Source organism: Nanorana parkeri, unplaced genomic scaffold, assembly GCF_000935625.1.
Source record: "Nanorana parkeri isolate BGI_ZX_2015 unplaced genomic scaffold, ASM93562v1 scaffold1045, whole genome shotgun sequence".
Lineage (NCBI taxonomy): Eukaryota > Metazoa > Chordata > Amphibia > Anura > Dicroglossidae > Nanorana > Nanorana parkeri.
In genome coordinates this window covers 95,530-111,441 of record NW_017307313.1, presented here as the reverse complement: position 1 = coordinate 111,441, position 15,912 = coordinate 95,530, and the positions used below count along the sequence as shown (strand labels likewise).

At 37.5% G+C, this 15,912-nt stretch overlaps 1 protein-coding gene across 1 annotated transcript in view; it reads right to left on the bottom strand.

The window, feature by feature from the left end:
• The window catches only part of CACNA1I (calcium voltage-gated channel subunit alpha1 I), a 191,161-nt gene that overhangs the window by 109,572 nt on the left and 65,677 nt on the right, over window positions 1-15,912 (bottom strand). Inside the window, exons 10-18 of the mRNA XM_018567416.1 lie at window positions 14,590-14,713; window positions 13,117-13,185; window positions 12,800-12,984; window positions 11,450-11,576; window positions 10,037-10,162; window positions 9,853-9,942; window positions 9,281-9,473; window positions 5,271-5,422; window positions 2,190-2,299 (exon numbers count right to left, since the gene is read on the bottom strand). Of these exons, the coding sequence (XP_018422918.1) occupies window positions 2,190-2,299; window positions 5,271-5,422; window positions 9,281-9,473; window positions 9,853-9,942; window positions 10,037-10,162; window positions 11,450-11,576; window positions 12,800-12,984; window positions 13,117-13,185; window positions 14,590-14,713 (1,176 nt within the window). The remainder of the gene's footprint in view (window positions 1-2,189; window positions 2,300-5,270; window positions 5,423-9,280; window positions 9,474-9,852; window positions 9,943-10,036; window positions 10,163-11,449; window positions 11,577-12,799; window positions 12,985-13,116; window positions 13,186-14,589; window positions 14,714-15,912) is intronic.

Below are 15,912 nucleotides of genomic sequence, written 5' to 3'. Positions count from 1 at the left end.
AATTCCACATTCTTACTGCTCTTACACTGAAAAAAACCTTACATTCTCTAGGATCGATCCAACCTCATGTTGTTGTCTTGTGTCATCATTAGGGTTCTTAGTTTGAACAGTTTATTCCCAATACTGTTGTCCCCATTTACAAATTTGAAAATTGCAATCATATCCCCTCTTAAGTGCCTCATCTCTAAATAGAACATGTTTAATTTCTTGAGGCGATCTTCATAACCCAGGCCCTCCGTCCCATTTATAAAATTGAGTACCAATACCAGTGATTTATAAATTGGTGAAATTATTTTTGTATCTCTTGTAACAATCCCTCTTTGAATTCAGTATAGTATTCTACTTGCTTTGTTAGCTGCAGCTTGCCATTGCATTTTATTACTAGATCTGTGGTCTGTAAGGACTCCAAGGTCTTCCCTAAAGAGAATCACCTCCTACATACTATTCCGTAACACTGCATATAGCAGGTAATTTGGCATTGGTACATGCCTCCCATGGCAGCACCCAACTTCCCATGCCCTTTTTTTGACAATCCCTTGCCTATTAGCCTTGAAAATGGCCAGAATTCATTTTCAAGATTTGCCATCGCCCCACATACTATAATAGGATTTGGATTAAAGTTTGCACTTTGAAAACCTTCTGTAGATCCTCAAATCATCTCTGAATTTATGTTGACACTGTCGTTCCTTCTGGAGGGTGGCTACTTTTGTTCCCCATTATCCCTGTGTGTGTTGTAAAGATTAAAGTACATCATGGGAATGAGCTTAGAGTGGTGGCTACTTTACAGCACACACAGGAACCATGGAGAACAAAAGTAGCCACCCTCCAGAAGGAAGGACAGTATCAGCATAAATTCAGAGATGATTTGAGGATCTCTAGCTGAGTGATACACAAATAAGGAACATTTCTGTTAATATTTAAGATACTTGAATGCTTTTCTAAGATTGAATTCCTGAGTTTAATGTCACTTTAACAAGGCAACTAGCATTTTAGAAGGAGACATAAACAACAGAGGGCTCAATAATTCTTTAAAAACAGGTTTACTATAAGTTTAGTATTAATAGCAGACATTTTGATAATAAATAACTACTTTATTTAAAATATACAATAAGGATTACAAGGGCATGTACTTTGCAGTGAATTTTAGCACAAATGTAAAATACTAAGACTAAGTTAAAGCGACACTAAACTAAAAAATTAAATAATAAAAATAACTTCTATGAAAATAATATAAATATAAATAATCAATGACTGTGTGTCTTTTTTGTCATTGTTCAGCTCCAAATGCTCCAAAATCTGTTTTATATTTCTCTAGCCACAACTTCCTACCAGAGTGTCTACTTTTCTTCTCCATGGTCCCTATGGGAACTGAAAAGTAGCCACCCTCTGTGCTGGTTCATGTGAAGGACTACAACAAGCTGAGGGTGTGTCTTCTCAGTCTCCGCCCACAAATCCTCCCCTCCAGACTGCATGGAGCTGAGAATTCTTCAGCTCTCCCACACTAATATATGATCTTTGATTTCTCTCCTACTGGATTACCAAGGAGGGAGTGTGGGGGGAGCTGCTTGTGGGGAAATTCAGCATGGGAGCTGTCAACAGCCTCATACTTTCTTCTGAGTCTCAGCTCTCACAGTCTTGCTGAGGTAGATAAATAAAAAGTAAGGCCCATGTCACACTAGTGATCCTGTTGCTGGTGAGAACTTGCCAGTAACAGGATTCCTAAAATGTGCAGGGAAAGCAATCACTTGCTTGTATGTGTCACTCCTTCCAACACTGGATGAGCTAGGTGGCTATCTCTTTTTGATGAAAATGCAGCAGAATGCACGTTGTCAGCCAGAAAGTGATTCATCTAGTTGGTGAGGGAGTAACACAGCAATACAAGCAGGTGTATGTCTTACTTCCCTGCTGTGGCCTGCATATTGATCCTGTCATTGGTGAATTCGATTAAAGTACTTACCTATCTGAAAAAATAAAATGCTCCATGGTACTTCAAGTGATGCTCATATAACTAGTAACTAGACTTTTAGTCTTGTGGCCTGGACTGGAGAAAGCCTGGAACATAATTTCCTCCAGAAGGGTTGGTATTATAGCACTTCTGTTCTTTATTTATTCAGCAAAGCAGGATTGTTAACACAGTTTTATGTTTATGGGAAACATCTCATCTTACACCATTCTTAGTGAAAAGTTACCTGTCCTTGAAAAATCTTCGAAATCCAAAGGCTGTCAGTTTCAGCACAGCTTCAAGTACAAAGACTGTAGTAAACATGTAGTTGCAGTACTTCAGAGCAATTTCAAGAGACTGAAAAAAGATAAATAAAGAAAAATGTACCATCTATTGAGATTGAGGTTGCGAAGGGTGATTGTGCAAACATCTTGTCAAATATGTGTAGGAGTGATTTTGTAAATCTAGTTTACTGTAAACACACATTTATGTGCAGTTGAACTGAAAGGAAAAAAAAAGAACTTAGTATAAGATTGGATGACTGACTCAAAAGCAGGTTCACTGAACTACGTGAAAATGACTCTAACAATATATTAACACTGTAATCTCTACATTTTACAGAGAAGTGATGGTCTACACTTTAGGCATTTAAAGTGTATGTCAGGGCAAAATAAAAATAAAAAAACATTCAGTACATGTGAATGAGAAGTTTAGCAAAAGACAACTGGGCAGGGCTTAAACCACAAAACTGAGGAATAGAATGTGGGCAATATATTGCAAGGATTTACTAGGTTGCCCTAGCGTCTTTTGGCTGTACCTGGCATCCTACTTCTGCAGGGGGAAATAAAAACCAATGGTCTAGATTAGGGATGCACCGATATATCGGCTGCCGAAACATATCGGCCGAAAATGGCACTTTTGGCATAATGCCGAAAGTGCCATTTTCCTGCCGATACATTGGCACATCCCTGCTTTCTTTCCTCCCCGCTGGGCGCTGCTCTGTGTCCCAGCGGGGAGGAGAGAAACGGTCGAGCGCTGCAGGAGGAGAGTGCTGTGAATGGCGGGCGTCTCCTCCCACACCGCTCAGCCTCCTATCACAGTCCGGCAGAGCGGTGTGTGGGCAGAGACAGGCCGCGCTGTCACAGGAGGCTGAGCTCTCTTCCGTACACCGCTCAATCAGCCTCCTGTGACAGCGTGTCAGAGAGGAGAGTGGTACAAACACTCAGCGATCAGCGAACAGTGATCGCTGAGTGTTTGTAGATAATTGAGGACATGGTATGTTAACTATATCCTCAATTATGAATGAAAGGGAAGTGATCTACATCACCTCCTGTTCATGCATAGTTGTAGTTATAGTAAACATACTATGGGGTCTATGCACGAAGCTGCCGAAGGATCTAGCCATAGCTTCGGCCGATCCTTCGGCTAGCTTCGGCCGAAGGACCCCTTCGGTTCAGTAGAACCGAAGGGGTGCTGTACGTGCTATTCACTATAGCCCGTACAGCTCCCGAACGTGGCCGAGCGGCTCAGTCGAGCCGAACGCATATGCATCGGCTCTTAAAGAAAAAAAAAGAAAAAGCAGTGTTTCTCTCCTGGGCGGCCGGGAGCGGGAGGCTCCCAGAGTGCCTGGGAGAGTTTTTTTTTCGTTTCTTTTTGACGGCAGCAGAGTCGCCGGACGATAGGAAACTATTGTTAAATAAATTAATAAATAAATATAAATATAAAAAAATAAAAAAGTTTATAAAAAAATAAATAAAAATAAAATATTTAAAGAAATTTGAAAAAATTAAAATAAAAAACATTTTCGGTATCGGTTTCGGTATCGGCCTGACAATTTTTTTTATTTCGGTTCCGTTTCGGTTTTAAAATTTCCATTTCGGTGCACCACTAGTCTAGATCTAAAGATCTATGTGTTCTTCAATAAATGGAGGGGAAACATAAATATCCAACCTGGCTATACTATCTGTTAGAGATTTCTAAATTTAAGAACTAAATAGAGATACACAGTTTCTTGTGTATCAGGTAAAACACCTTCCATTTACAGTATGTATTTTATCTCTATAATTATGTGTCTCACTGAAGTTTAGCTTTAACTTGCCCTTTCACTATGAAGTCAAAACTAGCGTGTATCCAAACTGTAAAAGGAGATGCTGTATACTTATCTTTCCGGCATGTTGCTGATCCCTGGTCACTGCAAATATCTGCCAATTCCAGATATGGCAAATGCCTGAACACCCACCATATGCTGTGGTACTTCTTGCAGGCTACTACAATACTACAGGATATAGAAGCTAGCCGGAGGAACCACAGTGTGCCGCAGGGAAGCAGGTATTCGGCACACCTGGAAGTTTAAGATACCTGTAGCAGCCACAGATCAGCAACATGGTAAAGATTTAGGCCACAGGACATTGGAAAGGTAAGTATATAGCATCTTTAGAACTTTAATCTATAGAACTTGAAAGTGACACTAAACGTAAATCTTAAAAATGCATTTAAGTACCTATTAATGTTAACAAAAATGTAGCTTATTCGTCTATCACTCAGCTGTAGATCCTCAAATCATCTCTGAATTCATCTTGAAACTGTCCTTCTTTCTGGAGGGTGGCTACTTTTGTTTCCCATGGTCCCTTTGTGTGTTGTAAAGTAACCACCGCTCCAAGCTCACTCCCATTATTGACTTTAATCTCAATACAAATGAGTAAACTAAACATGAGTTTGTAGTTCATCACGAGAGCGAGCTTGGAGTGGTGGCTACTTTACAACACACACAGAGAATATGGGGAATAAAAGTAGTGACCCTCCAGAAAGAAAGGACAGTGTCAGCACCAATTCAGAGATGATTTGATCCACAGCCAATTGGTACACAAATAAGCTACATTTTTTGCTACTAAAAAAGGTTGAATGCATTTCAAAGGGTTAACTGCTAATTTTTTTGTCACACACTTAAATCTTCAATTGTTTTTCCTCATAAAAAGTTAGCAAGTTAGTTAGGCAGGAACGGTCTTTCCTGAACCCATGCTGATTGTCATTAACTATCCCGTTTTCCTGAACAAATTCTACCAGATAATCCTTTATTATGCCCTCTAGCATTTTACAAAAGCATCAGAAGCTTTTTACCAACAACAAAGAGTGCAATGAAAATAAACATACCATAATAACAAATTAGGACAGAAGTGCTTTAGCTACTCAGTTAACCTATGCAAATACTTTTTTATATTTCTAAACAGTAACTGTACTTTTCCCCTTTATGTTGTTGGCAAATTACAGATCTACTTTACTTTTTTAACAAGATTTGTGCCGGCTTGAAAACGTAGAACTCTGAGCTCACCTTTGGTTGGCTGTAGTGCTCCAAGGACATTGTGATAACATTAAGGCAAATGATGATCGTAATGAAAATATCCAAGTAATGACTTGTGCAGACGGAGTGAATTAAGAGGCGCGCAGGGCAGTAGGTGGCATAATATGGCAGACGCTGGGCTTCTGCATAAAGACAACAGAGAAAAACACATTACAGAGTAGTATGTGTGGACAGAAAACAGATACAGCTTGTAGATTAAAAGGATATATAAAGATGCGGAATTTTTACAACAAACTGATTAAGACACACATAAAAGAAGGAAAATAAATATACAGGGAAAAATGTGTAACCAGACTATACCTGCAGCAAATCATTATCAGCTTACTAACCTGTTTCTAAGCCGGGTGACCACCTGATTAATGCTCCCGTGTATAATAATGTACCTACCTACCAAGACTACTTCACATGTATAATCACTGTGTGACGTGAGCAACCCCCTGTGTTTACAGAGCAGAGGGGAAGCCAATCAACTAAGCGCCATGCAGGACCCAGAACATCACTATAAGTCACTGTAGTAGCTCCAGCTACTACATTGCTTTACAGGATCCTTGTGAGTCAAACAGGTATATCATATGCATACTTACATTGGGCCAAGTATGCATTATACTTTATACCCAAAATTCAGCCTAAAATCTATCCTTTAAATCTTAACCTCAAACTAACCCTTCAACTTAACCTACATCTCAACCTAACTCCCAAAGCTAATCCTAAACTTCAAGCAAAATGTATCTATCATGTTGATAAATACAACATCATGGTAATACTATCAAGGGAAATATTATGATATTGCTTTTTCTCATGCAATTGTCTTGATGCTAGCACCAAATTTGACTCTTAATTATAATTGTACTGTTCTTTGTCATACCACCTGCACTCCTCTCCTGTACATATTGCCCCCATAACAACCTCCATACTGCCTACTGTCATACCCTTGCACGCCTCTCCTTGCACATACTGCCTGCTTAGATACTTTACTGTCTGTAATATCCACAATCTTGGCTAATATGGAATTGGCCCCCTTTTTTTAAAAGCCTTTAGTAATTTTTTTTTCATTGACTTTACTAAATGGAGTATATTTGCAATGGACAAAATTATTTTTCTAGAACCGTTGATTTTACCTTTTAACCTTTTTAAAAGCTTTTCAACATGCAGTTTCAAAGTTTATATTTCCAAGCTTGCTGTTGCCTGACCTTGCAGTTGTCCAAGGAGAAATCTATTTCCTAGTGGATTTTTCAATATTTATAGAGCAGTGAAATTAATGTTTTACAGTTCTTATTCCACTACTTTAGCAACTCAGACCTATTTTTCTTTATTTATTGTAGAGGGTATACACTAGGTGTTATGATAAAATGTAAAATAAAATGTACAGCACTTCCTTCTAGTCTACCAGTTTCATACACCAGGCATACAAGTTGGGTTGCCCGTAATCCCTATCTTACTTCCAGCAATTTTTCAATAGCTGTAAAATAGCCAAAGGGTGGATGGATGTTAAAGTGATGTGAATAACAGTTTACAACCTTAATTATGTAAATAATGTATGGTTCCACATTCATAATAGGTACCCAGTCCAGATCATAGCTATATATTTACAGCATATGATTAACTGGGTTGAAAAATATATGTTTACCTTATCATAACTCCACCAGTTTGGATTCAGACAAAGGTAGAACTAAACCTCTGGGCATATATTGCCAATTTTGCTACATATGAGGAAACAAAATGCTTACTAACCCACCAAGAGCAGTCAAATTGTGTTCTCCTTGCCTATAGTAGTTATAATTTTGTATATTTTTATCCAGTCATTTTTAAATTACATTAACATGTCTAAGCAGGACACCAGGATACAAGAAGCCTCAGTGTAAATCCACAGTGCCCAGCTTGTAGTCATCCCAGACCAGCTTTAAATGAATATTTAGACCTCTGTTTTCTTTTTATTTCCAGTCCTAATAAAAAGGATGCATTCTTTCAAAATGCATTGGATTGTGATTTTTATGTATTTACACCCGAATTAAACCTGAATTGAAGTTTACCGTGATTCCTGTGGCCTCGTCCTTTAACATTAAACCATTAATGCTTGTCAAAATGATCACTCTCCACAGCCATTGCCTGGCAGGACTGCCCTTGTTCCCCTTATTTTAGATCAGCGTTTTGGAAGTGTCAAAGGCATTCGTGTTTCCCTCCCACGACCTGTATCCTAAGTGGTAGTCCAGTGCCTTCTAAACACCTCACCATATTTTATAAACAGGCGGGTATTGTAGAAGTGTGCAAGATTTTAGGTATTTATGTACAGATTAATTTGGTGTCTCTTTTTATAGAAAGCATGTCTCTGGTGTACACATTGCTAAAACCACACACACACGAAACAAAGTGACATCACATGACATCATAAAGGTTCTGCACATTGTCTGATAATAAAGGACTGCTGATGAGCTGGAGATGCAGCAGATACGAATATGTTTAGACTGTGAAATTGCTCAAACTTTCAGCAAAAGTTTTTAAAGTTCAGCTCTGCTTTTACCAGTGAAAAGTCACCTTGAGACCTTGAGGGGCCAAAAAATTACTTTCCACTCCTGGCTGACTTTAAAAGGAAAGAATTTACTACATGAGTGATTTAGGTCTGAGTGGTTTGTTAATGAATACAAAAAAAACACATGAAAATAATGTTGATGTAATTTATTAACTCCATTCCTTGCCAGAGAAAGTTTGCAACACATTGCATAGAAATATCTTGCAATAACTTGCCTCTGGAAAAAAAATGGTTAGTCATAAATAAGGGTTAGCAGAGTTTAACACAACGGGATTGTTCTCGCAAATGATTACAAGTTACATCCTTCTTCCCTTTTCTATCTTTCTTCACTCCCCCTTTTCAAATTCAAATTCAATTTGTTGCTCTGGGGCCTACATTACATTTCGACCTATTCCAAAATAAAATGTGCAAGACAGTAAAAAGGGGGCCTACTCCGAGGTTGTGCTTTTACAGTAAAGCTGAAGAGTTTTGCCTCAAAATCGGATTATTGCAAAAAACTAAAAGTTGATATTGATAATGGCTGAAAAATTAAACTGGACACTTTTAGAGGGTCTATGGATAAAGGTCACCGACCTTTAGCTATATTGTTTTTTGTATCAGATATGTCCTGCATTTAATTAATGGTCATAGCAGGAAAAAAATCAGTTGCCTCCAAATCCTTTTTTTAGCAAAGAAGCAATGCTCTTTTGAATTAAAATACCTCTGTCTGGCATAACTAAATCAGCAGTTTACAACTTTGAAAACATTGGGACCTTTGCAAGCCCCAGTATCTTTTAAAAAACGTGGAGGTTAATAGTTTAATTTTGCTTAGGCAAAAAAGAAACAAAAAGAAAGTTGCTGAGCATGTCAGCTGTGTTGCCACTAGTGTTATTAATAAGAGATGGGTAATTTCACTAATGCTAAGTGATAAAATTTCAGCAACAGTGTTACCCAACAGTGAAAATATGTTGACTGTTTTCCACAAAATTACCTTAGAAATTGGTGAGAAAAACTAATAGATATATATTTTACCTATGCTTTGAGAGAGCCAAAGGGCACGCTGGCAGGACCACAACTCAACTGTAGGCCAGGATTGTTAATTAAACATCACTGGCATAAAAAGTATTATTTTTAAAACCATGATAAGCTAATATCAAAATAGGTATTCGCCATTATTATATTTTATATTTATACAGTTTACTGGTTTGATCAACAATATGGTTGACCCGAAAGTGTATAAAGCTCTCTGCCAAACTGAAGCTAGCAGATGTTTACAATTTATAACAATGGGGAATCCTGGATACGTAGACATTGGGATATTAAAATAAACTGTTGTTCTAGGCCTAGAAATTGAGTATTAAATGTGCATGGTAAATCATGGGCAGTAATAGTGGCACTGGAGGTGGGAGGAAGAAGATAGGAAGAAGTTATAGTGCCTACGAACCGACCGCCGAACACTTAGGCTTTTTCTTACTCCTTCTTTTTTTTTCCAAGCGTCTCAGGCGCTTTTCCTCTCGTCTTCGGGCTTCCTCTGCTTCTTGATGTTGGCGGCACTTATGGAAATTCTCTACTACTACACCCACAAACATGTTGAGTACAAAGAAACTAACAATAAGTAGGAAGGAGATAAAATACAGCAACATCCACGGGTTGTGATTGGTAATGGGCTAGAAAAAAAAACAAAAGTCACAACATTTTTTTAGACAGTCCTACAATTTATCTCAGAAGTGTTACATATAACAATACATAACTATTACTGTTGTTTTTGTTGTTGTTGTTGTAGTAGTAATTGTAAACTGTTGCTGTAATTACTAAAGCTTTGTTGAGACAAACTGTTGTCATTAGGGTTGTGCTGGGAATACAACATTTTATACAGGCTCGTCAAAGATGAAGCAGTAAACTGTACCTCAACAAACTCTAATTACAATATCATGATATAATTTTGTATTGGTGAATGCTGTTTTGAGTTTGGATAGAGGTTTTAATACAATAGGCCACAAAAATGTCTCATTGACAAAATTCAACTGATTCAGAGAGATTTAGTACCTGCTGGTCCACAGAGACTGCATCAAGACCATTATACATAATATTAACCCATCCGTCTTTTGATGCCAAAACAAAAAGTGACATTAAAGCCTAGAATGAAAAGAAATAATTGTACAATCAGTAGAATTTTAAATCCCCATAACACATTACAGGGCTATTGTTGAAAATAGATATTCAGCCTTACCTGCCCTAGATTATCGAAGTTGTACTTGTGATGAACCCATTTATAATTGGCAGCCTCACAGTCTGACTTGTTGGTAACATTTCGAACATCTACACCAAGGCAGTAGAAAAATTTACCTTTAAAAAGCTAATGTACATAAAAAAAGTGAGAAAAAGAAACATGTAAGTATGCCAAACTATTTTATGCACTTATTCAGCAAAGCAGAAAGGAAGACTTATGATACTCCATAAGTCATGGCTGCACTGTTACAAATGTATTTGTACAAATGTTTTCAAAGCAGAGTTTTGAAAACAGTATTTTTTTAGTAGAGTACAGAGTATTTTTAGTAGAACCCATCAATAACAACACCACCCAAACAAATAATTTAGTTTTGATTAAAAGGTAATTAGAGTATCTGGTGCATAAAATACACATACCTTTGAAGATGTGTTGGGAAGATCTGTTGTAATAGAAGCCCTTATATTAGTATCTTCCCTTCCCTATTCTTACGACTGTGTCATTGTCTTACAGGATTCCCTCTGTAAGATAATCTCTGTAAGAGTGACACAGAACTGCCTGAATCGCCCATCAACTAACAGTCAGTTAACACTCCGGGGTAAAGTCTCACAGTAGTCCTAGAGAACATTCTAATAAAAAATATGACTGATATCCAAGTCTCAGGTCTTTTGAAAACAAACATTATTTTCTACAGATATAGTATAGCAGGTAACTTGTAGTTACAGATCTGTTAGACCCTGCTGCTTTCTTTGCTTAAATTTAGGTCAACAAGCTCACACATACAAGGGCAGATCAATGTTTGATGTGCACACACACAGTGAAGCAACCTTTCTCTTTTTAATAGATGAAAGGGAGCAATTAGAGATATTTTAAATAATTCTAGATATTCTTTCTTAGTTAACACTCACCCAACAATCATAGTAACTCTGCAGGCATAAAAAGTCATTGTGTGGCTGACCTAAACACGAACCTGCAATATTAGTTTAAATTGCAAATTGTCTGATTATCTTTCAAGCATGCACTATGGAATTAAAAGACAGAATCAAGAGACAAAAGTTTGTTCTATTTGTATATTTACATGCCTCCAAGTAAATGAAATAAACAGTATACCAAAACTGTTTTTAAAAAATAACTCCATTTAACTTTTGAAAATTACATAACTGTAACATTTACAGGGTTATTCACAAAAGGGTGACAAGTTTGGAGAAGGCAGGAGAAGGGAACAATCTAGGACAACATAGCTGAACTGGAAAGTGAGCTGAATTGGAGATTTTTTCCAAATCAGCTATGTTGGTCTAGATTGTTCACTTCTCCTGCCTTCTCCAAACTCTTCACCTTTTTTGTGAATATCCCTGACAGTAGTTAAGAATCCAGTTATAGGTCCTGATGTTTAAGAAATAATGCAAGTTCTAGTACCTGCACCCCAAGGATCCCAAAAATAATGAAGAAGGCACAACAAATCAGGACAATATTTCCGATTGGTTTCAAAGAAGATATTAAGGTTTCCACCACCAGTTTCAGGCCTGGAGCTCTGCTGATTACTCTGAATCAAAGGAAAAGAGACAGTAATTAATTCCTCTGTTGCCAATAGCAAACTATTAAAACAAGATAAAATGTATAATGTCATACTGACCCATTCAAATATGTAAGTAATAAGTGCTAGATTATGTAGGCTTCCTTTTAGATACAATATAAAGGCAACATTATTTATACCTAACTGATATTGTCTGGTATGCTAACGCAGCACACTGATTATTATTGTAACATGGAAAGTTAAAGTCCCAGTTCTCAAAATCCAGCATTAGGTTTTCACTAATAATCAACACTGTAAAAAAGAGCATATTTTAACTAAAAATGTCCACAGCTTTCAACTAAAATTCACATGTTTTCTAATTGGATTCAACTGGTAGGAGTTGTGTTATTCTTGTGTGAAAACATTTTTATTTAGGCCCTTTATAATGAAGAGTGGATATTGATATCCGCTCTCTGCTGTACAACACACTGTTAGAGCCCAGTGGCCATCAGCATGATGCAATGGTGCTTTAGGTGGGAACCCCCATGTTTTGGGGCAACCCCTCTCAAAACATCCTTCAAAGCTGATGGGTATGTGAACTGTTATCAGCATAGTAGTAGGGATACATGTTTAGCACGCCTTTGCTATGGGGGTACCAGCTGGCATATCTGGATGCTGATTATCATGAGAATGAGGGCACACTTTTTCTTTTAAGGACAGATGGTTGCAGCATGATGAATTTGTTTTATTGCTCAGACAATTATTATATTATATAAAAGCTATACTGTTTGACTACCTCAGGTGTTGACTGCCTCTTTTCCAATATATGTATATATATATATATATATATATGTGTGTGTGTATCTTAAAAACATTTTGCTTTCAGACACCTTTAAGGAATGAGAGGAATGCCCCTTGGTAATAAATTCAATATTATTTTCCTTCAGAAGAATCCAGATTTAATACAGAGTTTGCGAAACAAAAAGCAAAAAGTTAAAATCATGTAGGAGTGCCAGCTCTGTAAATTGGTGGGTGAAATATAGGTGCATGGGATTATATGAGGAAAAGAGCTCAGCGTGGCCATCTGTAGAATTGTAGGATCTTAAGAGAATTTGTCACCCATTTTATAATCTAAAGCCATACATTACAGCTGGGGTAGTATGCAAATTACTTTGCAAAGTTATTGTGTTTTAAGTGAGTATTTAGCTTAACAACTAATGAAACGGCATATAATATCTGGTTGTTTTTTTTACCTTAGAGGCCGTAATGTTCGTAGAAGTCGCAGCACCCTCAGAACACCAAGAATTTTGGCTCCTCCAGCAGATGCTACAGACACCACAATATCAATCATTGATACCAAGACAAGGAAACCATCTAGAATGTTCCAGCTGCTGCGGAGATATGCCCTGCCTCCAAAATAAAATCCTAAGGAGACCACCTAGAGGAACCAAAGAAACCAGATATATTATGTTGGAAACAGAACAAGATAAACAGATTTTCTCTTCTGTGAAGATAGAACAAGTATTAATAAATACATAATAGGGATTTGAATCCTCATTTAACCACATACCTTCAATGTCATCTCAGCTACAAAGATAGCAGTAAAAATATAGTTTGATATGCTGAGGAACATCCTCTCCTGCAGAAAAGAAGAGTATTGTTAATTACAGAAGAAAGAGGAGAACAAATACAATTTAGGGAATATTTTTGTAATGAAGTAGTATTAGATTCAGTAAATATACTCGAGTTGGGGACTCACTCTTATTAAATCTATATTCATTAATATGGAGATGCAAGCAAGCACTAGGAGATTTCTGTTATATGACACTCTATCTGGTAGTCAAGCCTCTAAGCTGAAACAACCCTGTAAAAGGGTTGCGTAGGACCCATGTCATAATACAGAGAAGCATGAGCAGATGATGCTGGAAACTGCTTCTAGATGATCTCTATCCCCTACACAGAGAATAATTCAACTGTTCTTTTTACATAGGATATATCATAGTCTGCAAACATTGTTTCGTTGGCACTGGAGGAATTCTCAGGCTTGTCCTAGCTGTCATGGAACCTGTAAATTTTGATTCATATGGTGTCTGGATGTCTCAAACCTTTTTGCTAATGGCAGGAAGTTATAACCTTGATTAATAAACTTCAATTGTGCTTTATCTGTTAGCAAAAAAGTTAATAGCCTTGAAATGTCTCTTCACCCGCCTACTTTTAAGAAATGGTGTACTCAGGGTAATTTTATGTTATCAAAAGGATAAATTGGCATTCCAACACAGGGGTTACCCACATAAGTCCTCCAAGCCAATGTCCTTAAACTGAATGGTGTCATCTTGTGTTTTGTTTAATTGACAAAGCTGGTATGTTCACTGTGCTTTATATGTGACAATGTGTTTTGTTTGTATAAAAACCTACATATAAATAGTTTGAATGAAAAAAGGCTAACAATGCAGAGCTCTGTCACCCTACCCTGGGAACAACAGGCTTGTATCTGTGGAGCAGTGCCACTCGATAGATTAGTACAGGTTCTGCCTCCAATCATCTGTCAGTCCAGTCAAAATAACGAAACAAAAAAGAATGCAAGGGTGTGTGTGTGTAGGGGTGAGGGGGGTCCAGCAGTTAAACAACAAATACATACAACAAATACATACAGCAAATGCAAAACACTGTCTCTGAACTGTGAAAACATGAGGCTTGACATGAAATCCACAGTAATTTAGCCAAACATTGAACAGTTTAGCAACTAACTCTCCCTACACAGATTATCAGCTACCCCTGAACTACTCCAACACGCACTGACAAATGGCTGCTGGCATATATCAAAGCCTCCATTATTGGCTATGCAGTGCAATTTGGTTGCAAAGAATTCAGCATGGCAAATTCCTGCATTATCTCACCAGGTCCGTGAAGCTCAAACATGCAGGATTTATTACAATTTATAGTAGCTCTGGACCTGAACTTCCTAATCATCCCATACAGATCCCTAATCATCCCATACAGATCTCTATCACGCAGGTTGCGAGATATTAAAGAAGATTCTCACCGTACTCTTGTGCTCAATCTGAGGCCTTTCCAAAGCAATGGTGATGCAGTTGAGAAAAATAAATGCAAGTACCACGTAGTCAAAAAGCTTGTGTGCAATAATCGTTTGACACATCATGCGGAACCTATAAAAGGTAAAATTAGACATACTCAATTACAGAAGCAATAAAAGTTGTTTACGTTGTTATTGAGTGTGACAAGTTAGGCTCGAGATCAGCTCAACATGAGCCCAAAATGGTGAATGAAAGGGAGTGCTGGGGTTTACCTCAATCCACAACATAAGCAATACAGATTCTTTGGAGCGTGGAGCTGTGGCCTGGAGTCTGTATTGCTTTTATGTTGTAGACTGAGGTAGACAGAACCTTATCAGAGCTACAGCGGTCCCTTCCATCCACCATTTTGTTCTCAGGTTCATCAGGTTTCCAGCCTGTCTTGTCATATTCAATAACAACACAGACAAGAGGACCAATTTTTTTATGTAACCTATTTATATAGTACCAAAACAATTTGAGGCACAAAACAGAGAACATAACGATGAACATTTGTCACTGATATCATCAAGTTTAAAATCTAGAGTTCCTACCAAAGTTATAAAGCAAGTCCACAATCACTCCAAAATGGTTTGCTCCTTTAAGGTGCAGGCTGCTAGTAAGAGCAAGTCTGAGCCCCAGTTGCTTTTATATGTACTAAAGCAATGGCAACACTGTGGGTGTGATTTACTAACCTAAACACACGCACGCACCAGGTGCGTGTGATTTTCACACAGCAAAACATATTTATCAACCAAAAAGTCTCTAGAAGCATATTTCCACTAATGCCATATATGGAAAATCATGCACATGATGCATATATAATGCTGCTTCACAGTTTAGACAAAAATGGTTAGCTCATGCATTTACATTCCTGCATTCATCAACGCAAGCAACACAACATAGAGCTAATTTACACAACATCACCTTGCAATTCATGCTTGGCTTTGCACAACACACCTGCTGGGTGTGTACACACTACAAAGGTGTTTAGATTCCACCCATAGATCATGCTGGGAGGGAACACACTACAGAGGTGTATACATGTTTGTGGTGTGTTTATAAGGTTAGTAAATCAACCCCTGTGTGTAGATATAGTGAAACTGTTGCTCTATCTTCAAATTTATGTCATAAACAAGTAAACACTGTTCTCTTGTATATACAGTATATATAAATAAACATCTACAACAACCAGCAAACAGTCAAGCGCATTTACTATACATTAATGCAAAGCATTAGGTTAAAGTGTAAATAAATAATAAATATTATTTATATTTAGAAATATAAGAAACTCT